Below are 26,605 nucleotides of genomic sequence, written 5' to 3'. Positions count from 1 at the left end.
CTGATGGTCTCTGTGATGGGCTTGGATTAGCTAGTTGTTACATAGGCTCCTACCATCTGTTGCCTGTTTACATTTGTTATATAACCTAACTGTTGTATTTTTAAACTACTTTTGTTTCCAGAAGGGTGTAGGGTTTTTTTCTCCACTAATGTGGACAGTTTCCTTTGACTTGCACCATCCAACTCTGAGCAATTACTTAATATAGTTTTTATATAGTTATAGGGATTTTTTTTTTTAGTTTGATATGAAATGCAATCATCCCTTCCATCAGGTATTTCAATTCCAAAATATCTTTCAGCCAAGAATTTATCTTTGAGTTTCTTGTAAAAGTGATGGTAGAAACGAAAGAATTACCATTGTGGTACTGCCTCTGTAATGAACTTAGTTTTGTTCCACTGGAACATCTTCAGCAGCAGTTTAACCTCTCCAAGCTATATTTTGCATGCAGTCACAAAAGCTTTGTTATTATTTTCTTTCAGCTACTGATAAGGAACATAAGATAGCTCTAGTCTTTGCTTCACAGTACTTTTGTTTAATGGATTATCTAGTCAGTACATTTACAACTTTAATCCTTCATTTCTCTTCTTCCCCAGATGCATCAATTTCTCAATTATTCTATGCACCCTTGAAAAACAAACACTGATCTTGCATGCCACAATGCTTACTTAGACAGTTTTTGATACTGGCTGTAAACGCTATCACGAAGCCGCCTTCTTCTTCCCCTCTTGGTTTCCTTTCTACTGAATATATTATTGCTCTTCTTTCCCCATCCTCCAAAGACCTGTAACCACCGTCACTGAAGAAGAACTCAGGTAGCTCTCCCAAAATGCTGAGTGAGACTCAGACACTTGTCTCTGGTACTTCCATCCCCATCCTTACTAAAAGTAGTGAACTGAGTTTCAACTAGCATAAAAACAAAATATTCCTCATAGAGGTACTAAAGTCTAGCACATTATTAGTAATATCCATGGCAAGCTCTATTTTCCCTAATACAGTGATGCTGATGTGGATAAAATTCAGTGAACAGCCAAACACCACTTGCTCACTTCTCCCACAGTGGGACACAGGAAAATCAGAATGTTAAAGTGTGAGAACATGCGTGTTAAGATAAAGGCAGTTTAATAGGTATAACAAAAGCCTTGTACACAAGTAAAACAAGATAAGAAATTCATTTATTGCTTACCATTCCCAGGCAGATGTTCAACCTGTTCTAGGAAAGCATGCTCCATCATGCCTAATGGTTACTTGTTAAAATGAACTCTGCAACTCTGGATGTTCATCCAGATATCCTCCCTTCTTCCCATGGCTTTTATTACCATGTACTGTGTCACATGGTATGGAATAGCACTGTGGTCCATTTGAGTCAACTGTTCTGGCTTTGTCTCCTCCCACTGTCTCACTTGTCTTTGGGGATCTAATGAGACAGTGTCAAAGACGTTGTTGAAGTCCAAGTAGACAATAGCCACTATTCTTCCCACATCTACCAGATCAGTCATTTCATGGTAGAATTTTGTCAAGGTGGTCAAGGATGACTCCCCCATGGTAAGCACTCCTGTTGATTTTCTTTTCCTTCATGTTCCTGAAAATGGTTTCCGGGATTAGCTGTTCTGTTACCTTTGCAAGGATCAAGGTGAGGCTGACCAGCTTGTAGTTCCTCTGATGCTACATCTTGCTTTTCTTGAAGATGGGATTGATACTTGCTTTTCTATAGTCTTCAAGTAGTTTTTCCCATCACCATGATCAAAGATTATCCCTAATGGCCTCGCAATGAGCCTTATCCAATAGATCTCTTCCAAGAAGATACTTGAAGACATCTAAGTCTACTTTGCTGATGTTCAGGGTCGTGAGCTTGCTCTTCATCCTCCCTGCCCTTAGGGTCCTGAACTCTGTCATTTCATGGTCTCTTCAGTCAAGACTGTCCTTGACCTTCATGTTCCCAGCAAATTTTCCATTGTTGGTGAGTATGAGTTCCAGCAGAGTGCCTCTTTTTTGTGGATCCCCTGTCACTTGGAGGAGGAAGTTATCAACAACACATACCAAGAACTACCTTGATTGCTTATATCCTGTTGTCCGGTCCTTGCATCAGTTACTAGGTTGGTTAAAGTTGCTCATGAGGAACTGAGCCTGAAAACATGAGGCTGCTCCTATCTGTTAGTAGGAAACCTCATTTTCTTCTTCTACTTTTGCTTGTAGCAGCTACTGTAACACAACCTTCAGCATCTAGCAGGAGTTTGTTTGAGGTTAGAGTGCTGAAATAGTCTTGCCTACTTGCAGTTTGAGCCTGAGTTTCTACTGTAGATTTGAATATTACAGTCAATGGAGCCTTGTGACCAGTTCCTCCTAAACCTGCTGATTAGCACAATTGCTCTCTAAGCTTTATTTAACACCATGTGCAGTTCTTCACTGATTATAATGAGAGCTTAGAAGACAAATGCAGTTAGATGTCAATCTCAATATGATTCTTATGATTACTTTGTGCTGAAGAATCTTGTCTGTAGTTTGTGCTGGTTTTCAAGACATCCTGAAGTGGATTTATTCTTCAATAAAAATTACTATATGTTAAACAATTCAAAAAAAGGTGGTTTTACACGCATACATAATTTTTTTTCCTAAGGGGTTATTCTGGATTCCATACTCTTTTCCTTCACTGATCTGCAAATGTATGAGTTGTACTGATTCTTGTAAAAGATTTTTTGAATTAACTTATTCAACAATTTCTAAGCCATAAGACCGTCTATCTCCTCTTTATCCTTTATCCAGTGCTTTCTGAACTTCTCAAGAGCATAAATCATAGAGTCACAGAGTTCTTTAAACTTTCATCTGCATTCACTTGACCTTTTTCTACATTCTGAAAATTGTTGCTTAGAAGAGGAATTCAATCTCTTGACTAATACATCAGTTTTTGTTTTTATGGTTTTTTATATCTAGTTTCAAATCATAAATTTTCTCCCAAAATCACAATATGTAAACAGTTCTTGATGCCTGTAAAACTGTAATGTTAACAAACATTAAATTTGAAGAAACATGCGTATATTCACAGTAGCCTTTGATTTTTGTTGTCCTGTATCTTAACCTGAATTGTAATGACATAATTTACTCCTAATAAGACCACTATCAATACAGGTATTAAAAAGTTGTCATTTATAGTGTCATAAAATGAAAGTTTTTGTTTCAAAATGTCACCCTAGTTCAGTAAGAAACTCATATGTACATTTGTATAATTGCACATGCATATACATACACTTTCCAAATGTCTAATTTACATATAGAATTAATCAGATTGTATGAAACAAAGAAAATTCTCTGTGAAAGAAAATTCACTTCATTCTTTTGAGAAAACAACTTATCAAGAATGCCATAGCCAAATACTCATACCTAAAAAATCAAATAAAAAGAAAATAGAGCCCAAATTCAATGTGTTTTTTTTTTCAGTTCTATCAGGTCAAAGTATAGAATTCATGTGCAGGAAAGTTTGTGTTATCCTCTGGACTAAAAAATGTTGGTATCTGATAGAACAGGCTCTGAATGACAGGCTGAACACATCCCCGTGTATCTGGGCTGTATTCCAGTTTTTGACTGTGTTTTTCACCTACGCTAGCAACACTCCTCCTACAGAATGAGTAGTTGGACCATTTAAAAAATGTCTTTTATGTGGTTCTGGCACATATTCCTACTTCTTGTATTCATTGCCATCACTGCCTTATACCTCTGATTCACTTTCATTTTTGATTATTATATGTGCTGTTATAAAGCAGTGACAAGAATGTTTCCATGTGTCTGGAAGTCAGCTTCTGTTCAAACAAATATCCCAAAGCATAGGTATTCCACTGAAGTGAACTACAAATGTTTTTAACGTAGTTTCTGCAACCTTACTGGTATCAGATTTTTTATGGCTTTAAACTAAGTTGCAGAGTTCTGTTATGTTTTGGAAGACAGGGACCGAAGTAGAAAATTGAAGTCCAGGTCATCTGGCATAGAAAAATCAGTCAGAGATATTCTTTTCCTCTTCCTTTCTTCCACTGGTTCACAGACTGAATTATTGGGTATCTGCTGAAGTGACAAAGTCTTTTAAAAAAGATCTGAAACTGGAAGAATTAAAGTAAACTGCATTGCTTTATTACCAAAGGGCAAAAGTAATAGATAAAATAGCTTAACCAAAAGATATATTAGCCTCTTGAAAACTAATGAAGATTAACTATGATGGCTTGGAATACTGATTAAATCTCTTCTGGAACAAAACTCTGGAAGAGCTTTAGACTATAGAAAAAAGTTAAGAATTCTTTTAATAAAATAATAATTATTTAACAGAAAATCTGCCAGTAGCCTTATTTAGGTCAGGTAAATTAAAAGGTAATAATGTTTGATGTCCTGCAGGAAAATGACTGCAAAACCAATGTGTAACATTATTTATTTTCTTATACATTTACTAGAGGCAATTTTGCTAGCCTAAATGTACAAACTATAGTTTTAACAGGATCACGGAATCACAGATGGCTGAGGCTGACAGTGCCTTCTGGGTCCATCAGGCCCAGCCCTCGCTCTGATAGGAGCCCAGGCCCACGTCCAGGGGGCTGCTGAATGTCTCTGAGGAGCAGACCCCCTACACACAGCCTCTTGGCAGCCCATGCCAGTGCTCCACACAGCACAGAAGTGCTCCTGGTGTTCTAAGGGAGCCTCCTATGCTCTGGTTGTGCCCAGTGCCTCTTGTCCTGGCCTTCTTTCCTCCAGGCTGAAAAGTTTCAACTCTCTTTTGTATGTATTTCCTCTAAAATTCCAAAATATTTGACTGCATATTGCAGCAAAAATTGTATAATATGTAAAAAATTATAAATTCCTTTTAGGAAAGCTACCAGGACCTGATCTTATGTACAACCAATATGTCCATGTGGTATAAATCAGGGTATAACTGAGAAAGATTTTTGAAACCTTTTTCACTTTCTTTTTGCTGTTAATATTCTGAGTATGACCATATTCTTTGTGGAAGTATCCTGCTTTGAGGGCTCTGCTAACTTAAGCCATTCTCCAGTAGTGTTCCAAAGCAGAAAGTTCAATACACAGTGGTACTGCAAAGCAAACAGGGATCAGTTTTCAGCCCCTCTCATAATTACATTAGTTCAGAAACAGCAAACATTTTCTAAAGTCAAACCAAGGACATCAGCTCTTGCCAAAACAGTGTTCCTTTGTAACTGGGCAAAAAAGGATGTAGGATTAAATGGCAGAGACAGTACTGTGGAGGTGCAAAATTCACTGCATCTGTCATCTTTGGAAGGAAGATACCTTTACCTTCCTCACTGCTTTTGCTTGAAGTCACTAACTGCTCTCTCATACGAAACTTCGTTCCTTCATCTCTATATTACTTCCCTATCTATTCCTTATCCTGCCTCAGAGACTTCATAAACACATACAGCTTGCAACATTCTGTTTTCTTTCCCTCTTTACAACAGGTACCAAATTCTACAAATAGGATGAAGAAAGTAGGAAGGTAGACATATAAGCGTGGCAGTTCGGGCTCACTCAAGTGGGCAGTCAAGTTATACTGGCAAAATATTAGCAGCTTTAGCCCATGTCTGTTTCAATGCAGTGCAATTTATTATACATTTGAGCAGGAGAGGATGCGTTGCCTGACCTCACACTGACAGTTACAGTAGCTCAGCTGACATGATATGTGCTATTTTATTGCTGTAGGGCAGGGCAGAGCCCTCTGCCAGTGAAATATAGAAGCCCTGAAGGGAAAATTCTTAACACATCCTCTTGTGGAATCTTATAGAAGTTAGTTGTGGGAACAAAAGCTAACATCAGCCACAACCTTGCGATCCCACATCTCATCCACAGGTGTGCCATTTAAGCTCTTCACGTGTAAGAGGTGGTGGGGGAATAGATGAGGAAGCTCACCTGATTTCCCTCCAGACAGGTTAATTTTACTACATGCTGTGTGGATGAAAGGTGTTGATGTGCACAATGATTTTACATGAAAACGTATGTGCATAAAAACTTCCCTAAGCTCCAGCTCAGGATAAAGATGCAGGAATTTACCTCCTTATTTGATTCAATTTTTTGGATGCTTTGCGGAGGGGGGAAAAAAAAAAAAGAAGAAAAAAGAAATGTCAGGAGATACAAATAAAACAATGAAAAAAATAGGTCTTTGTTCTTACGGAATTGTCTTGAGCTTATCTAATGAAGATGAATTGGATTTTTAGCATCATCTCCTAGGATCTTATCCTTTACGTGGTTGTTAATGCTGCTCTCGGGTAACAGAGGGAAGGAGGTAGCGTAATTGAAGCTTTAATTTTGAACTGTATCATAAACTGGCTTTCATAAAACCCAACAACGGTAAAGTGGTTCATTGCATTTTAGAGTGTCTGATGTAAATAAGATGCCGGAATGTGCAAATCAGTCTTTCCAGGAGCCAAAATGTTTTGCTGTTCCCAAGCTTGGTTTCCTTGTTCAGATTCAATAAATTCAGCCTGCATGCATTTGGAAACTGACTTGAATTTTAAATTTTTTTTCTAATGCCTAATTGTGCCTGCTATGGTTATGTGCCTCTTAATTCCCACAAAGAAGCCCCTTAGCTTTGTGCAGAAAGATTCTTTGGAGATTTTATAGGGTAATTGACCAAATCAGAAATGTGCAGTCAAGTAATGAAGAGCTACTAAAATCAGTATATTAGAGTCAGAATTCATTCCATTACCATTTATCTAGGGGAGGACGGAAGGCACATTTGCAAACGTTTACTATGGGAGAAAAGTGTTTTATAAATGCTATATTTTTGTGTTTATTTAGTTATTTAGTGCTTACTTCACAACCCCATACAAAGAAGAATCTTCTGAGTCTATAAGGCAAAGTTATGAGGAGAAGGAGCAGTATGATTTAACTATATTACCATCTCTTTAATTTTCTAACATTTTATATGTGCTATGAGGGAGTTTTTCAGTGGTGCTGAAAATTTAACTACTTTTGCTGATGCATTTATTTGTCTGTCTGTGTTAAGCCATTTCTATTCAATCCTGTCACAAAAATGACACATAAGTACTAAAACAAGGCTGTATGATCAGAGCACCCACTGACTTTAATGTGAGTTCAGTTTTCAGAACTGCTCATTCTCCTTTTCATTACTTGAATAAAATATTTTGAAGATTTGTGCAAATTGTACGGTTTTGTTACTGGTCTCCAAGAGAAAACAATTTTTTTTAAGTCTGAGTGTTGAGCTTGGAAACAAAGTAAAAGAACAGTTCTTCAGCGGAAAATATTATATAAAGCTATTTAAAGGTTGTCCTAGACCTTCCTACCTATTTTAGTGCCTCTTAGGAACAATTTAAGCTTTCCTTCCTCCAGTTGCCTACTGTCAGTTACATATTTCTGTTTCTTCTCTTCCTGCTATGAATCTAAGATATCAGAGCTTATTATGGGGAGATCTTCCAAATGCTCTTTTAAACTCTTGTCTGAGAAAAGAGCCCTTAGACTCAGCCAGGTCAGAAAGTTCATGGCAAGACTTCTGTGTCCTTGATCTCTCAAGTGAAATTTCTACAGGCAGTGGATTAAAATCAGGCCTGAATGAAGGAACCAGAAGTTCTATTACTGACATTGGTGACCCCGAGATTTTAAACCATTTTCAACTAAGAATTGATTTCTGAGATATATACACAATTACATATATACTTGTATCTATCCAATTCGGTGTAGTTATATGATAAAGGCAAATTGTTTTATAATGCTGAATATTTGCATGATATGTAAATAAATTTCTCGTACAAAAATGTCCTACCAGGTTGTCCATTTATGCTATTTTCAATACAACCTTCAGGGAAAGATTGCTAACACTCCCATTGCTTCTAAATGCAGATTTTTTCACTACTCATTCTTTTTATAGATAGCACCTCAAGAGTTGCCCCAATCTGTAATGCCAACATGGGTTTTGTTAAGATCCTTAAAAAACATTCGTATACTGTGTACTGAATAATCCTATGGAATTCCTGACCTGTAGCTGCAAATATAGAATACAGAAGTGAAGTGGGAATTAAGTTACTAGAGAGATTTGCTTTCCTTGATCTCTTTTCTCTTAACTTCAGCATTCTCATTGAAAAGTACGATATGTCAGTGTCATGCTTGCATTTCAGGAAAAGCCCAGAACAGGTTCAAGTAGGTTGTTAGTGCCTCTACTCATTGCAACCACAGCCAGTGTTCTCTTGCAGTCTGAAGACAGTAAATACATAGCAGTAACTGGTAATATCTGCTAATGAATATGAGAATTGTATTGACCTCTCAACTAAGATTTATCTTCTGTCTTTTTCAAAATGTGGACTCTGGCAATGTAGCATGCTAACTGAGAAAACTTTTTTTCTTTATTCCTTTCAAGACAAAGACAGGGATTTGTTTGCTGCAGGATGGTAACCAGGAGCCTTTCAAAGTGCGACTGCACTTAGCCAAAGATATTTTGATGATCCAGGAGCAGGATGTGATCTGTGTGTCTGGTGAGCCTTTCTATTCTGGTGTAAGTAGTTCTTATTTCCTCTTATAAGATGTACTTTACAAAAAGTAAAAATACTCATTGTGTATGTACATCTGTGTGTGCATATGTGAGCGTTTACTCTCAGTTTGGTATTTCATTTTACATTGTTACCACTAAGTATATTCTAATATCTCAAACACTAAATGTATTCTAATGTCATCTATTAAGTCTTAGTAATATTCATCTAGGAATAATGACAAATATGTTATATGCACAACTATAGTCTTGTTTCTCTGTACCTTGAATCCTGGAACTACATAATACAGTAAGAATGACAAAAGCATTGACTTTTGCTGAAAACACATGTATTTAGATGTCTGATTATTGTCTATGGAGTTTATAACAGAGTTGATGGCTAACTTTTCTTGTAGAGCTTTACTGGATCAAACTGCAGCAATTACCTGTTATCCACCATTGCTTGAGCTGTCCCATAGGATAGCATAATATCAAACTTAGTACATGTTGCCAATCAGTAACTTGGGGGCCACCACCTGAACTAGTATATTACATTAATAGAAATGGACTTCAGCTGGTACACTGCAATAGTGTGATTTATGTATTACTGTTTTATAAGATGCAATATAAGCATCCAAGAATTCTTTGCATTTCATTGTATTTTATGGGTAATGAATTGAGTTTTGTAGACAATTATTTGAAAGATCTGTAAAACATTATGTAGAACAATATTGCAGGTTTTCTGAACTATTGTATTGCTGTATTTTTATTTTATCGACAAGATAGCAAAAAAAAAAAAAAAAAGAAAGAAAGAAACAGAAACTGTTTCTATTCATTTCTATAAACATGCTGTAGAGAGATTTCTTTTGTGTTTCTTGGAAACTATTCTGATCATCCTGTTCACTCATTTAAGTGAAATTATCATAGGGTTTCATGTTAAATTTTGTGAGGCATAGCAGTGTAATACCTACTTATGCAAATATTATGTCTGTGTTATGAATTTATTACTGCTGTTTCCACATTCCTGTATCTCTAAATAGAAGTATAATAAAATGATAGAAATGAAAATTTAAAAATAAATTGGTAGCTTGGGTTTATTTGCATGAGAAATCTGGAACTACCATTTCATGTTGTACAATTTATTAATAGTGGTCCATGTGTTGTATATGGAGATGCTCCTTTTAATGTTTGTCTGCAGACATGACACCTAGCAGCCCAGGCAGAAATAGATGATGAGTTCAAGCTCTGGCTGTAGCTATAGTTGCTCAATTGCCAAGACTGTTACTCCACCAGCACCATTCTAGCTTTATTGCAAGATCTTATCACTCAAAAATATGACTTTAATTATTACGCTGTAACGTCTATTATTTCTGCTGCACTTGGTATTTAAATGTCTGCATGAAATGCACATTCATTTTTTTCCCATTTCACCACAAGACTCTCTTACATCTTTTTCCTCTTTAGGTTCGTCATATCCTGTCTACCAAGGGAGGGAGGGGTGAGAAGGGGTGACCAGATTCTCAAATTCCCCTTGCTTAGGTTAAGCTGAAACTGACACTCAAGATCCAAACACGATCATCAATTCTGATTAGAATCTCTGTACTACAATTACCTTTGAAGTATCAACATTCTTACAACTGTATCTATCTAAGCTGTACAGCTAAACTATGCAACTTTGTAAGAAAACAAAGTAAATCCTGCTTTACTTAACAGCATTTCGAAGGAAAAAGAAAGAAAAGGAAGTGAAAGGTTGGCAAGAGACAGGAAGAGAGATAGACAGAGAAAAACATCTCTGATCTGGATTCCAGCATTGGTCCAGCCAACAGAGTCCAATGTTGGTCTTTGAGAGCACTGTCATGAAGTTTCAAAGCACTGAAGTCTCAAAGCTACGCTGGCTTTCTCTCAAGCATTCTTTTATGCCTTATGCCTAGACCTCAACAAGTTTATCACAAACAAGTTTGTTCATCAGCAAGTTCATCAACAAACAAAGTTTAGCACAGAACAAGGCTGTCCCATCTCCACAGGGCTCCACTCCTCTGACCGTGACTATGTCTTCAATCTTTAGCCTGTTGTCATGGTGATGATCTTATCTTGTGTTTAAGGCAATTCCAGGCATACACAGATAAAGTGTTTTTCATTGGCCTATTACAAAGTTGGCACTGTAGCTGTTGAAAACAGTGTGTGATTTGCTTCACTGATTACAGTCTCCCTATTGTATTTGCATATTGAATCTATAGCTCATTAACTAATGGATATTAATTTGGTGATGAGGAGTTTCTTTTCACTAGGCAGTGTCATTGTTAGGCTAGTGAATTTTGAGCCCTTTACCCTGATTTCCTCTGAGATTAAGACCAGATCTTGAATCAGTAGGTTCATTCTAACTAAGGATGATTGGCATTTCACTGTCCTTTTGTCACAGGTCGTTTGAATAATCTGGAATTATTATCTGTGACTGTATAGCATGATCAGATGTCCCCTAGGCTTACTTTTTGCTTTTTTTTTTCTTTTCCATTTTTATTCCTTCTGTTATTAGGCTTCTCTTTGGATTATTCGCTTGTTTTTCTTTTATTTTGCTTGGTTGATTTTTCTTTGTTCTTGGTGTTATTCTAGATGACCGACCGCATACATTTTTCTTTTACATGCTTTTACTAGAGCAAGTTCTTTCATTAGAAACTAACATTGAATACCTCATTGAATAAACTCTAAAGAACAAAAATAAAATTTGTAACTGAGGAACAATAGTTTTGTTAAATTTTACAGACAAGAAGCTACAGTGAAAATCCTTTTAAATCTATTTTAAATAATCTTCAACTAATTTGATTATAGGGTGTTACTTACCACTTCACTGTTTAGAAATGAAAGATTATTACTATGCTTCTAGTTCAGAACAGTGTCTCTTCTGTTTGTTGAGTCTGAATCAATTTGCATGCTCCTCTGTGTAGGACAGACTTTAAACAGTCACTGAACGTTCCTGCAGTATCCTGATTTGCATCCTGCAGAATAATTTAAATGAAAGCAATGAACCCTTAGGAGTGAGGTGCTGCTTAATGTGAGTACACGAAATAAAGACCTAGTTCTTAGAATGGACCACTTCCTTTTTAGTGGAAAACAATTTTAATTTTACAAACCTGAAGAGATGCAAAAGAACTTTATTTCTGCCATCATTGCATTCAGTTTGGAATAAGAAAGTAAAATGTTTAAAAGATTATGAGCAGATTGCATAGAAACAGTGTTAAACTCTAAAAAAGAAAGCATCTGTTTCTTTAGTAGTTTGAATGAAATGATGGTGTTTGTGATGATCCTGCATTAATCATACCTGAACCAATTCCATAAAGCATCAAAGAAAGATAGTTCTATCTGTCACAGGTTACATAGATCTAAAGTCCATTATAAGTTGCATCAACAAGTATTACAGAGATGTGTTTATGTATTTCCAAGAGATAGAAATGTTGTGGATTCACCATTAATCCTACTAGTGGGAATCTGATGTAGATTTAGATTCCAGTGCATATGAACAAGTTAGATGAGAACATTTTATGAAACTCAAAGTCTAGAAGGCAGTGTCTGTGTTATCCCAAATAAAATCCTTGCCTGGAGGAAGAGTTGATAGTACTTCGAGTGCATATCTGCATTTTGACTAGTATGTGTGATGAAGATACCTGTGGGTCTGTATGAGAAAACTGGAGGATGGGTAGCTGTTAGTTCAGGTATGCTTTTCTTTCCCTTAATGTAGTAGACTCTCAGAAAACATCTGTTCATATTTGTGGTATTGCCAACAGATAACTTTCTTATAATTTTCTCAAATCTCTACAATAATTACTTGTGGTGCAGAACAATCAGGATTTTTACTCGTTTCATCTGAAAAACAAATTCACTGAGAACAGGTGAATCGTATCACATGGAAACTTACAATCATTACTTATGGCAAGAGAATTTTTAATTTATTACTCCTTTTTAAAATATTGCTTGAATGGCATGAAGTTTTACTCACAGAATTTTAACATGTGAAGTCCAAGATGTTATGCAATAAGACAAACTCCAGTCTTTTTAGATGTATAGATGAACAGACATAGCTATCAAGGACGGCCTGATACTGCCCTTACTAAACATTAGGTGAGGATGTACCCCTAAGATATGTCTCCTCTGAAAGAAGAATCTTCAGTAAACTAATTCCTAGGAAAAATTTTGGTCTTCACAATTCCACAATCAAAATTTTTAATTTGTGGTTAATCCTTATAATTTCTATCATTTTGCATCTCACTGAAAATCAAGTAAATGAGTGGTTGTGTTTTATCAGGAAAAGTAGCTTAAATGTAGCTAGAATGAAGATTCTATTTGTTTGCTAATTGTACTCAAGCAAGTGTTTTTTTCTACTAGAGTGTGTCTGCCTGTTAGATCCATAAGTAGTGATGACAGTGTACCATCTGACAAGATGGAAGGTTTGAATCAGCTGCTGTTTTTGTAAAAGACTGAAAACAGTGAGCAGCTGGCAAGATGCTAGTTTTTGTTACCCCAACAGTTTGTTTTTTAAATAATTTTCTTAAAGGTTCTGTTGAAGAGTCATAGATTTTCTGAAATACAGCTAACTCAATGTAGAAAAGATAGAGATGGCTCTGATTCAGTTCGAGTAATCTAATTCCTTGCTGCTATGCAGTAATACGTTATTTCATTAAACATTTAATATATATATTTTAGCTTTTTTAAAGGATATTTTCAGGAGATTGATGTGAAGATCATTTATACTTTCAATACTAATAAAAACTGAATACACATTTTTGTAAAACAGCTCTCCAAGTATTATACCATTTCACTAAGAATTTAACTGAGTTTGATACAAACGTATTTAAATTTAACCTAGGGACTGTAATTGCTTTTGGATAGGTGAGAAGTTTTCATCAGTAAACATCTTTTTCCAAGGTCAGAGAGTAACACTGAATTAAATAGTTGAAATGAATCCAGATCTGATTTCTGGCATTACTAATCAACAACCATTCTTCTTTTTCTTGTAATGATAAGAACCTGTTACATCTCACTTTTAAATGTGTCCTTTTGCTATGGTGAAATCAACTACACTGAAAGATTTATAACTCTATGCAATGTCAGTATGGATTACAAAAAATTTCTTGCAGTACATTGTTTTCCTTGATGTTATTGATTTAAATAATAAAGGTATTATGTCAGAATGTCACTTAACTCTGACTTGACTGTGAAGTCAGATGCAGTTATTGCATTTCCCTTGTTTGTATATTATAGACTTTTAGATTCATACTGAAAGTGCATTTTAAATGTATTATCTTGGCTAATTCATTTTGAGACATTAAAATTTTCTTTTCATAAATCTTCCTATCGGTAATGCAAATTCGATTAACATGATCAAATCTAATGAATACCAAAAAATAGTGGAAGAAAAGGGAAAAGCTTAAAATAGTTTTGATTGACATAAAACTTTGATTTATTTTCTGCTTTCTAGTTGTTTTGTTTGTTTGTTTGTTTTGTATTTATTTACTGTTTTGATTCTGATGTGAGACTAAATAGTGGGTAGGTGGCAAAGTGAAACTTCCTTTCCAGGAGAGAACTACAACTATATGAACATACAGGTCACCTTCCCAGCACTGTCTGTTTTATTAACTTTACAAACTACCAGTTATAATGTGATTTATATTTATTTATATTTACTTATATTTGTACTTATATTTATATAGATTTATTTATGTGATATATATATATTTATACAGATTTATTTATTTATTTATTTTAATCATACTGGTATCTGTCTGATATTCAGTGGAGTGAATTAATTCTTTTTTCACAGAAGTCATCAAATATCAATCAGATGATTGTAACATTTTCCTTTCCTACAAATCTGGACAGTTTATAAATTACAATCTGGACCTGACAAATGTAAATAAGATTATTTTGGGACAGTCTGATACAACTTATTTTTCTGCAGCTATCTAAAAGACAAGAAATGTAGTAATTTGTTGTGGTTAAAAACAAGGGTGCCATTTGTAAGGCCAAATTTGAAAGAATGGAATATTGACTCGTCTTTACTTTTACTTTATTTAGTTATTTATTTATTTGTTTATTTTTCTCTACCAAAAGAAAATATAAACATTGAAAAAGAAGAAACACTTGGAAAACCCAAAACATTGATCAGGATATGATATGATTTGATATGATGTGATGGCAGATGGCAGCTGGAAACTACACCTATGATGAAACTACAAAGGGTGTTCTTCACTTAACCTTCTGAGAAATCTGATCAATACTGATTTCTTTTCTTCCCCTTTGTTTTCATTATCTTCCCTATATATTGAAAAAATTCAATAGTTTGAAATCAGTCAGTCCTAGGAGTAAAATTTTTATGGGTAGAAGTTTAGATGAGTGTTTCTGGTTTTCAGCAAATGCTATATTAACAGTAACACACTGCAGTCAAAAAAAGCAGTCAGATGCTCTTGTTCATTAGATTCAGTGTTAGCAGTTTGTATAACACATCTGCATTTACCATGCACAGCTGCAGAGGAACCAGGATTCCCAATTTAGCAGGCTTTCTGTTGCCCTTCCATACTTCCAACCTTCTTCAGTTGCATGAGGAACTGAATTAAGTAGTTGCCAGCAGCTGAGCAAGACCACTGGCATTTGCAGTTTTAATTCAAGTCACAGATGTGAGTGACCTGTGTGTTCTCAGAATGAGTGAAAAATTTGACTGCTCGTCAATTAATTCAATGAAAAATCCGTAAAAAAGAATAAAGCATTAGCAAAAAGAGGATATAAAATCTCTCTACTGGAAAATGGATGGAATTATTGAATGCATAAAGAGGTTTTTTTGTCGTTTATTTGTTTACTTTTTGTTGTTGTTCTGGTTTGGTTTGCTTGTTTGTTTTTAATATATATCACAGAATCACAGTATTGCAGGGATTGGAAAAGACCTTAAGAGATCACTGAGTCCTACTCTTATGCTAAAACTGGTACCTACTGTAGGTCACACAGGTATGCATCCAGACAGGTCTTGAATGTCTCCATAGAAGGAGACTCTGCACCCTCTCTGGGCACCCTTTTCCAGTACTCTGTCACCCTTACTATAAAGAAGTTCTGAATATCTTCATGGAACTTCCTATATTCAAGTTTTAGGCTCCTTGTCTTATCACTGCAGACCACTGAGAAGAACTTGCCCTCATCCATTTCCCTCCTATCTCCCTTTAGATATTTGCAAGTATTTATTAGATTCCCCCCTCAGTCTTCTTTTCCCCAGTCTGAACAGACTCAGGTTTCTCAGTCTTTCCTCATAAGGGAAATGCTCCAGACCTTTTATCATCTTTTTGGCCCTCAGCTGGACTCCTAGGAGATCTCTGTCATTTTTGAACTGAGGACTCCAGAACTGAATGCAGTATTCTGTGTTGCCTCATCAGGGCAGAATAGAAGGGGAGGATCACCTCCCTTGACCTCCCAACCGTGTTCTTTTTAGTACGCACTCTTTTTGATACTATATATATATATAGTACTATATATTTATATTTAATACTATATATATATATACACACAGTATCTTTGCAACTTTTTCATCCACAGTGAAAACAGAGCTTTTCTTTTCCAAAATAGTTAATGATTACATAGTATTTTGTGCTTTACTTTTCTGATTATATATTGTCACAGTATGCTCACAAGATAATTCTTCATTTCTGATCCCCTGAAGATGTCTGCAATCTCAAGTTCATACTGTTGTTTAAGGGAAAAATTTAATACATCTTAAATGGAAGCCTAAAAACTACTGCCTTTCTGTTTCATTGCATAGCTTTCAGATGAGTAAGATTTTTGGCAAAACTCTTAGCTCTCCTTTCCAGTCAATGAACATATGCGTGGATGAGGAATTTTCTGAGTTACAGGCATAGAAAATGCTGACAGCTTGGCAGCAGCTTTGAGTTTTTCAGTAAAATAACTACTTTTTTTTTTTTTTTAATATTCCAGGAAGTAGGATATAAAACACTCTTCTGAATCCTGTGTCTAAAAACCATGGGGTCTTTAACTTTCCTTTTGTTTAGCATAAAGTAGCTAATAAATGTGATGAGGGAATTATAAGCTCACAGGATTTGTTGTTTAGTCCCATATCAAACTGGGTAGCTTTTTATTAGGATCAAATTTATTTTGTATAAACCTGCAGAAAACTCAGAGATGGCATAGTTTTGAGAAGCTGCAAAAACAGTTCAATTTCAATCATAGACCACTGTTAAGTGTAAATAAAGAGGGGAATGCTAATTTAAGTAAAATCTTAATAGACAAGGTTACATCTGATGCAGACTTTTTGTTAGATTTTATTTTAAGGATATAATTAGAATCACTAATGATAAATCACTTAGGGTCTGATCTTATGCCAAGATTTCGGTTTGGGAAAAGCTGTTTCACTCTGTTGTTTATGTGAGGCTTGTAATTGCACACCAGTGAATTATTGGTGGCTTAGTAATGAAATACTTAACTCTTACGTAATTCTGGTGTGTATTTTTGAAGGGTAATTATTTTCACATTCATTATTGCTAGCTATTTTGTTGTGAAGAATATGTAAGTATTTTATTCAAGATACACTGAAGTAACAAAATTATTTTCTCTAGGACTGTCAGGTGTGTAAGCTGAATACAGTGCAATACTTTGCATGTAACACATAACTAGAGTGCATCTAATATGCAGTATGCTCTTGAATTTCAATTCCATTCAATAACAGTCTAAACCTGAAATACTTAATATCCTCCCTCAACAGTGATAGAAATGAAACTAGAAGTACCATATGAAACCCTCTGATAAACTACGTTGTGCTGCAAAGTTACAATTACTTAAATTATTTCTGGCTGTTCTGTTTGCTTACTCTGACACAATTTTTTCTACTTAGTAATCTGCTATATTGGTAAAGCATTTTTAAAGTGCATTCATTTTTAGCTCTTAAAAAGTAATGCCAGGCTCCAGTGTAAAATATTTATAGTTTTATGTCATATGGGCTATCAAACTCAGGAAAAACAAAACAAGCAACAAATAAATATTATTATTGCTTGCTTGAGTCTGCCCTAGCTGAGTGAAAACCAGAAAGAATATTTTACTGACTCTTTTATATAGGTACGTACGTATATGTGTTGTATTAAGAAAGAGGATGAAAAGGCAGTTTTTATTAGACTTTTTTAAAGGCATAGCTCTAGTTTAGATGCCACTCTTTACATTGAACAGCAATGACGAATTACATTTTTTAATGAAGATTTATGTTCTTTAATGAGCATGCTAGTTCACTTGAAAAGTATGAATTATAATGTGCTTTGTTCCATGCGTGGATAATGTAATACTGTTATGTTAGCCATCTTTAATTATTAAAAGATTGTTATTCTTCAGTGTATTCTTATGTATTTTGTTTGATTTGAGAACATATAACAAAAATATTAGATTGTATTGACTTGAATGTAGTAGTCTGTTCTTAACTACATATCCAACAGAAGGCAGAGCTGAACATGAGAAGTAGCTATTGGAAAAAAATTACTATCAGCAGAGTCACAGCTGATTGTTTCATATTCTTATGTGTAAACTCAGCTCAGATCAAACATCAAGCTGTGGCCTATATTAGTTTATCCCAGCTGTACTGCTGTCAGTGTTATCTCACTGAAACCTCCTGGTGGATGAAGGGTTTTCTGATTGTAGTTTGTGGCCTGAAGTAGCTCTGTGGCTCTTTTTCGGCAGTTTGTTGAAAATTACTAGAAGATGTCAGTGAAGAGCTGAGAAGGGCTCTTCTGGACTCTGTGCAGAGAAGATTCACACTGATGGAATGGGTTACGCATATGTTCTTCTCTTCCCATGCTGCACATTCATTTGAGGATCACAAATAAAAAATATAAGTTTTCAATACATCTTTTATGTAGACAAAAAAATTACAAAGATTGGTGTGAATAAATAAATGTGAAATCTCATTTTGGGCAGCCATTCTTTCCTTGGTTCTCAAAACATTGCACAGGTTTGTGCTTGCTTTTTATGGAGTTTCATTTGTCACAAATGTGAAAGACAGTAGCTGAGTTTTCCCTCAAATTCAGCAGCATCCATTTTCTAAACCTTTTACCTCCCTATCTCCTTTATTTTCTTTCTACATGTGAAGGAGAGGAAAACAGATCTGCAAAGCTTTCAAGCTCACTCATGTTGGCATGTTTTCATAGGAGACAGAAAAACCTTATGCTTCCTTATTCTTATTACACTCCTCAACAGCAATATGAACTGAATTATGATATTTATGTGTTATGATATTAATGTAAAAAATAACGTTGATAGCATATATTTGTAGTTGTCTATGCAAATCTGCACGGCACTGGAAGTCTTTTCTAACTGGACTGGAAAGCATGAAAATATATATTCAGACATATGAAATTACATGTATTGAAAAGAATATAAAAATCTAAACCACATATATAGGATGTAAGTATTCAAGCTATTTCTTCTGTCTGTGACTGGACGTACACTATACCTTTATATCTGCTGCTAAATTTTTTCACTGCAAATCAAATTGACTCATAAAATGATCTTTGGAAATAAAATCAACACAAATTAAAAAAAAAAAAACAAAAAAAAAAAACATGTTCTTGCTTTTTAAATGTTCGTATCTAAGACAGACACCAGCCTACATTTTTTTCAGAACAAACTTTAAGGATAAGTAATAGAAAAGAAAACATGACCTGCTTTAAATAATGGTATCTATAACAATAGCCTTTATGACTACTGGTTTTAATTTTTAAACCAGAACCATGAGGTCAAACAGTGACTGTGTTTACATTAGTCTCTTAATTCTAGATTTTGGTGTTTACTCCTTCAGCACGGGAGTTTCACATTTAGGAGTTCACAAGTTTATCATTAAAGGTAAATCAGTGTAGGAGAGTAGCACAGAAAGAACTAAATGAAGTGTGATTCTAGACGTTATGGCAGAAAATACTAAACCTAACCAAACTTGATTGGGCTTTTTTTTTTTTCCTGCAGGAAAGGACAGTAACAATTAGAAGACAGACTGTAGGAGGATTTGGATTAAGTATAAAGGTAGGATGATTTTTTTGGTCTATTATTACATATCACACAAAAAAGTGTCTTTGTATATATTTAAATTTTAGTTTTAATGAGGACACACTGTAATTCAGAGGATTAGTAACAACAGATAAAATATGTTCTAAAAATTTAGATGCTATCACAATAGGGCGACCAGCAACTATGCTGTCATATGGAACAGAAGGAAATGGAAAGATCATTCAATTGAGATTCAAACTAAACAGGTCAGTAATATGATTTGATATGAGAGTTGAAAAGTATTTGCAGCTCCACATACTCTACTTTTGTTCAGTAGCACTCTAATTTAAGTGGTTGTTAATGCTAATTTACAGTGGCAGGCACAGAGAGGAGCCAATAGGTTCATAATCAATTCTCCTGAAAATAATATCATATTACTTCACTGCAATTCATTAGTTGGACATAAAGTGGTACTACTTTCTTATATTGTTTCCTGTAGATCAAGCAACTGCTGTTATTTATCAATTTACCATACTTTTGCTTTCCTCAGTAAGATTTGAGAACATACAGAAGTGAAACTGATCCTTTTTGAGAGAGATTTTAATCATTTTTGTTTTCATAAGCTTTGTGTAAATCTATATTGCCATTATTTTGAAAACCTTACCTTAGCTTTGAATCTCAGTGTAGAGATTCAACATTATATTATCTTCTTAGCACAGCAGTCCTTAGCCTTAAGATGGCAATAGAAAAAAATCAAGAGTACTTCACACGAGTGCAATGAGCCTTAAATTATGCATATAAAGTGGAAGTACAGGCTTTTCTGTGAACAGCTGCTAGAACTGACCTTACAGAAACTGACTCGGAAGAGGGATTAATGTCCATTTGTGTTGTCATTGATAAGAATATTCCTGAAGAGAAATACTAATTCTTAAAATACATTTTGGCACACTTCTTTTTATCTATTTGACCCACTAATGACCTCTCCTTAAGGAAAACTAAGTGCTATTTTATGACCAAAATTTGTCATGAGTTTAGTCAACAGGACACAGGTTGTTTTCATAAAGTGTCCTTATAGGTTACAGTTCACCAAATAATGATGCAATAATATGTGTCAGTGTAAGACAAAGTATATGGGTGAATGTGGTTTTAGTTAGTAAGAAATAGATGCTCAACATAAGTTCTGTTGTGGTTTGGAACACAAGTGTCATGAAGTTGAATAAAAGTGACTGAAAGTGTTTTTTTGGTAGTAGTGTACAATAGGTTATCTTTTAGAATTAAAATTGTGAAAAGAAATTGAGATCACTTTGTATTTAAGTTTCAGGTAAATAGAAGAAAAATAATCACTGACAAATATAAATTATAAAGTGAATAAGCGGATGGTCTTTCTTAAAATAGTGATTTTTTTTATAGCAAAATATCCACTGTTCTGAATAGATTTCTTGGAAGCTACAAATGGATTTAAAAGTGCCAGTGTGAACTATGGATTTTTCAGATTATAAGTTCAGCCTCAGAAGGTATCTTTTAGCATTTATGAAAGACTATATAAACTGAAAATGTCCTATTTCAATTAAAGAATCTATATTAAAAACTATGAAGTGTATTAGGAGCAATTGCAACAGAATTTACAAATCATAGCATTAAATTATTAAACACGACTTCTAGTTTTAATGATAGTTGTTTTGATCAAAATTAATAAGGCAGTGGTGCTACATACATTCAGGCTTGAATACACATTTTCTTTTCAGTTTTTAGAATGACTAATGACTAGATGATGAATAGTTACTTCAACAGATATTCCTTCAACAGATGTCATTAAGCAGACAGATTTTTTTCAGCAAAATACATTAAAAAAATCAGTCAGATGGTGTAGATTAGGTAATGAAAATGGTGAGAATAATTCTCTGGTCTGCAATATTCTGTAAGTATGTTTCGAGCAAGATGATTCTGCCTGTTCTAAGTTCAGTGAACATTGGTCCTATTTTGCTAGATTCCTTTTTTTGTAATCTCATATTCTAAAAATGAAAAAAAAAGATAGATGAGCAATTGGATAGTAAATGCAACCTAAAATGAAGTATTTGTCATAAACTTACCATATTTAACTTATAGTGGGAAATAGAACTGAAACTCAAAGTTATACTTTTTGTAGTTTTCTAGGCAAGCTGTGTAAATGCTCATTAACAGTGACTTTTTGGGTATGCAGTTCCAAATACACTGAAAAGTGTCGTCTTTCCCTGCTAAAAGGACTAGGAAGTTGACTAGTAAGTCAATCTTGAAGATGAGTAATGGTTTGTTATTTTGTTTTGGTTTGTTCAGGAAAAATAGTGAACTTTATTATTATTGTTGTTGTTGTTTTAAATAATAGGAAGGGTGGACCAAACCTTGTTCACACGTATCATGAAGTTACTGCACGGGCAGGAATTCTTAGCATACTCTAGCTTTGTCTCTTCAGGATCTGGGGGACATAATACACTTTGAGATATTTGATATCTCAAAGCAAAACCTGTAACTATTGAATTTGAGACCTAGGCAAAATGCTAGTGGTGGAGGAAAAGTAAGGAAATTTCATACCTGATCTTCACTGATTGCTTTCCCATGTTCTATGTTTGTTCTGATTTTTGGCTCTCACATGTACATACTCATACAGAAACTCCTCACTGTATGAGAATATACTTGTTGAGGCATTGCATTTCAAGTTTGCAAAGTCCCTATACCTTCCAGAGATGAGGAGTACTGCCATAGGGATATACTGGGAGCCAAATTTCTGTATATGTCTGGAATCCAAAGCAGGTTAGTTTTGGAGGGGGAACAAGTTTTTTTTTTTGTTTTTTTTTTCCCTGTTCTTGTTCCAGTGAACCAGCTTCTGAACTTCTGTAGTTTCTTCTTTATGAAAAAGACATTGCTAATTGTTTGTTTTAAGACTTGGTCCCTAGTGCTGCAGTGCTTCACTAGGACCTTTCTGCAGTGGCTATTCAATGGGTAGCTGTAGCTGATGAGCCATCTTAATTTAACCATCCATGCTTTTTAGTCACCTTGCTGGATTGTCTTTGCTTCTGTATTAGGGCTTTTGGAAAGGCACTTTTAACCAAAAACACATGCATGCAGGCCAGGTGGGATAACTCGTTATCTCCATTACTCAGCTGCCACCTCTTGATGCCAACAGTTTATGCCTTAAGCACCTTTCTCATTTGAGCCACTGCATGTTTCAGAGACACCGTCTGGATTTAAAAGTTTAGAATAAATGTGAATTTAATGCAATCCCTGCTACTGCTATAAATGGACCAGGGATCAGAAGCAAAGCCCGTCTGATTCAGCAGCAGTGCAGATAATGTGAGGAAGTCTTTGGGCTTTCTTGTTTGTTTTGGTAAATTTGTCTCCCACAACTTCTGTACTACAGCAGTTCTGTGTCTCAAGTTATCTAAGGATGAGTATAATCTGAGCTTTCTTTCTGTCTTATCTTGGATGTGAGTTTAAAAAGGTACAGTGATTAATATATTTTACTTGAAAGTATTTGCATGTGCTTTTATGTGAATTTGTCTAGTTTTAGAATTCAGCTGAAGAGTATTATCATGTGTTTTTTTCCCTGTAATTTGATTATCTGTTTGCTTTCAGAAATCTTACATGAACAAATCACTTTCTCTTAAGTGACTTTTGGAAGTGTCTTATCCTACCATAAATATTCTTAAATATTCTCGACTCTTTGACTCTCTTCATGTGTTTCTTTTTCTCTTTTTTTTTTTCCTTTTCTTTCTTGAAGTGCAGAAAGATAGAAAGTTAGTAAATCCAAAATCAAATTCCCCAGTAGTTTTTTTTGGTGATTTCTCTGTGTGGGGGGAAAACTTCTGTGTTCTAACTTGGATGCTCTAACTGAAGTTGTAAAAATCAGATTGAACTAACTGCTTAAAAAACTGCTTGCAAAATTGTTTGTTACACAAGATCTGAAGCTCAGCCCTTTTAAAAAGTTGATCACAATCCACTTTTTGTAGGTTTGAAAGAAAAAAAAATACTGGTTTGTGTTCTGCTGTACTTCATTTTACTGAAGTTAATGGCAAAAATTTAATTAAATTTGGAGCAGACCTGATCTGTTCCACATTGTTCAGAAGGAATTATTTTCTCATTTCTGAAGCCCCTTTAAAATCCTCATTAGCAAACCTCTGTGAGAAGGAATAGTCATGCCGTAAGATTTGGAAATTGATGAGTGCAGTGTAGTATTTCAGTCATTCATCACAACTCTGACAAGTCTGAGATGCAGAGATTTGACACAAGAAGCTGCAAAGTGTATGACTTATGAAAGAACATGATGTTAAATAACTGGAGAGTTTAGTGTTCTTGGGGTAATAGGCAGTAGAAGTGAAGGTTCATTAAATTAATTAAAGTTTTCAGTTACAGTCTGACTTCTAGCTACCAGAACTCTGTACTGAGCCATTTTCATGATTCTGTTTTGGTCGTTCTTTAAATGTTGAATTATATCACATATCTTCTAAGATTGACTTCTCATTGTGTGTCTACATAAAATATCTATAAAGGAACTGTTCTGCTCACACCTATGAATATATTAAGATAATTTTCTTCATTATCATTCATTCCTTGATGATATTTTTTATGAGAACATTTTCTCTGCATTTCAAGTGGAAATAATAAAAGTTAGAAAGCATTGTTTAAAAGATGAATTATCTAGCTTTTTGTTTACAAATCTACCCAGGTAAACTATTATATCAAAAAGGAAAGTTGCAAAGGGATAGTTAACATTTGCACATCGTTGTCCTCATTGCTTAATTGCTAGCATGTTACCTGGCATTACATTGGCTTATGTCAGCTATCATTTTTGAGATGAGACTGTTAATGATCACAGTTCAGAGCATTACCTGGATTGCTTACAATAGACAAAATGTATCAAGTCATACTATTGCAGTCGTGAAGATAATTTATCCATATAGACATAAGCCATACTTTTAAGGCTAAAGGAAAAAGGACCAGGTAAGTGATTGTATTGCTCTGCTCTGTGCTGGTACAGCATTAGCTCATCTACCATGTGTAGGTTTGGGCATTCAAACAAATGCCTACGATTAAAGCTTCCTTTACTTCTTTCCTGCTTAAGAAACATTGGCAAAAAATAAAAATAAAAAAAAATTACCTAACAAAAAGCAGTGATAGAATCTGAAGACTGAGTCATTAAGTCTTCAGTAATGTTAATTTACGTGCATTTGTCCCATCCACTGGTCTGGGATTGTAGCTCTATGTTCACACTAGGGAGGGAAATTTTAAAACAGTGGAAAAGTAGCCACTGTCCTCAGAGCTTTCAGAAGCAGTTAGCTCTGGAGCCTGAAAAGCCAGACATGCATGCGTTTTTTCTTTTACTGTTTTTTTACAAACAGGTAGGAGGTAACAGGTCCTAAGACTAATTTAAAAAGAATTCTTTATAATGACTAGTGTGGTTGCAGAGAGGGGGGCATTTTTTCCAGAAGCACTGAGAGATGCTTCTTCAAAACTGCAATGAAAATAGAATTATATATAGAAAGTGAGAAAGGACAAATTGATGCTCATTACTGTCTAGTTGAGGAGTAATTTTGCTCTTTACTGGTGAGCTGAGTTGAATCAGGGATAGGACAGTTTACTGAGAGAAAAAGACCTTTCTCCGTTGAGCTTTAATGGCTCAACTTGGCTGAACTTCAAATGTCTTGCATAGTGCAATATTTTTGTAACGTATTGGAGGCTTAGAGAGGGAACTGGCATTTTAAAATGTTTGTTTGAAAAATATAGAAGAGATTAAATGTGCATGCAACTGAGGAAAACTGAAGGAATTAGAGTAAGCCTTAGTGAGCTTGAACTGGTTATCTAAAGTGAAGCCAACCTTTATAACTGCTGTTTCTGTGGTGAAAACCATCAAAAGATATTTGACAAGTTATAATGCTACAAACTGTTTAGTTTCAATATTTGTGTAAACCTGACTGAAATGAAGGTAACCTCATAGTCTTCGTGGAGAGTAAATACTCAGTCCATACTACAAATAAAACTTCCTATGCTTGCAATGACAATAGAACATGACTTATGGACAATTATCTATTACTAGTGACATCTTTGCTTTCTCAGTTTTTAGGGCTGTTTATTGATAGTTGCTACCAGAGGGATCTTTAGTCCTATGCAAAATTCTATGGTATTATGGGAAATACATCTCATATCCTTGTGTTCGTCTGGGATCTGCAGTGTCGGAGATGAAAGTTTCTTTCTTTATAAAGATGTTTAAATACATTATGAGACATTAGGAGACACAGAAATATGTTTTGTATGGTTTTCTTTTTCTTTGTTCCATAACAGATAAAGCTGTTTAGTGCAGGTCTCTGTTCAGTTTCAAACAGTTGATTCCTGTGTGAAGAAGGGATCTGTACTAACCCTTGAAACATCAAAATATCCAGGTCAGACCATTCCACACGTTGATGCTGAGTGCCTGGACCTAAGAAAGCTGTAGTTTGCAAAGAGAAGAAAAATAAGCAAACATTGAACCAGAATTCTTAGGCAAAATGACAGTGTGGCAGATTGTCATTTCTGATTATTTGAATTTGTACAGGTTATGTTCAAGCTGGCACTTTGATGCTGTCTTCAGAGGAAGAACAAGTTTTGCAATTCTGTTATATACTTGTCTTTTTCTTTCTTTGAGTGTTCTGTTTATTTAAGGTTTCTTTTTAATACCTTAAGTATCATAAACGTTTCCAGTTCCACTAGGATATATTGAATGAAACAACAGCATTGAATTGCTGTCAAACTGTTGAATTATCTTCCAACTTTCCTTTATTTTCCCACATTTATTGAACACCTACTGTTCCACTTAATGTTTTCTTTTTCTGTTCCTTGTTACTTATCCCACTGCTTTGCTCACTCTTTGTTCATGTGTGACAGAGATGGAAACAAATAAAGCCTGCTTTTGAGATGGAAGTCCAAACTTGCTTTTCTTGAGCTTTTGTTTACCTGTTTCTTACCAGCATGAAAAACGAGTGATCACAGCATGGTTTCCATTGTGGTGTGATGGCCGGTCTGCCTTTGTAGGACACAGTTTCATACTTTGATTTATCCAAAATTTGCAGAAACGGGTGTTCTTCTTCAAGTCTTGTTCACTTTATGAGCTAATTATGGCATTAGAATTAG

At 34.9% G+C, this 26,605-nt stretch overlaps 1 protein-coding gene across 3 annotated transcripts in view; it reads left to right on the top strand.

Annotated features, from left to right (window-relative positions):
* SNTG1 (syntrophin gamma 1) overlaps positions 1 to 26,605 on the top strand; it is a 318,971-nt gene that overhangs the window by 177,217 nt on the left and 115,149 nt on the right. For 2 of the 3 annotated variants that reach the window (XM_065753302.1, XM_065753303.1), the window contains exons 3-4: positions 8,354 to 8,488; positions 19,448 to 19,504. In XM_065753302.1, coding sequence (XP_065609374.1) covers positions 8,354 to 8,488; positions 19,448 to 19,504 — 192 coding nt within the window. The remainder of the gene's footprint in view (positions 1 to 8,353; positions 8,489 to 19,447; positions 19,505 to 26,605) is intronic. The other variant, XM_065753304.1, reaches the window with a different exon arrangement.

The sequence above is a fragment of the Cyrtonyx montezumae genome, unplaced genomic scaffold (genome assembly GCF_038088225.1).
Source record: "Cyrtonyx montezumae isolate F1298 unplaced genomic scaffold, pur_monq_1.0 scaffold_8, whole genome shotgun sequence".
Classification (NCBI taxonomy): Eukaryota; Metazoa; Chordata; class Aves; order Galliformes; family Odontophoridae; genus Cyrtonyx; species Cyrtonyx montezumae.
This window is presented reverse-complemented; position numbering and strand designations above follow the sequence as displayed.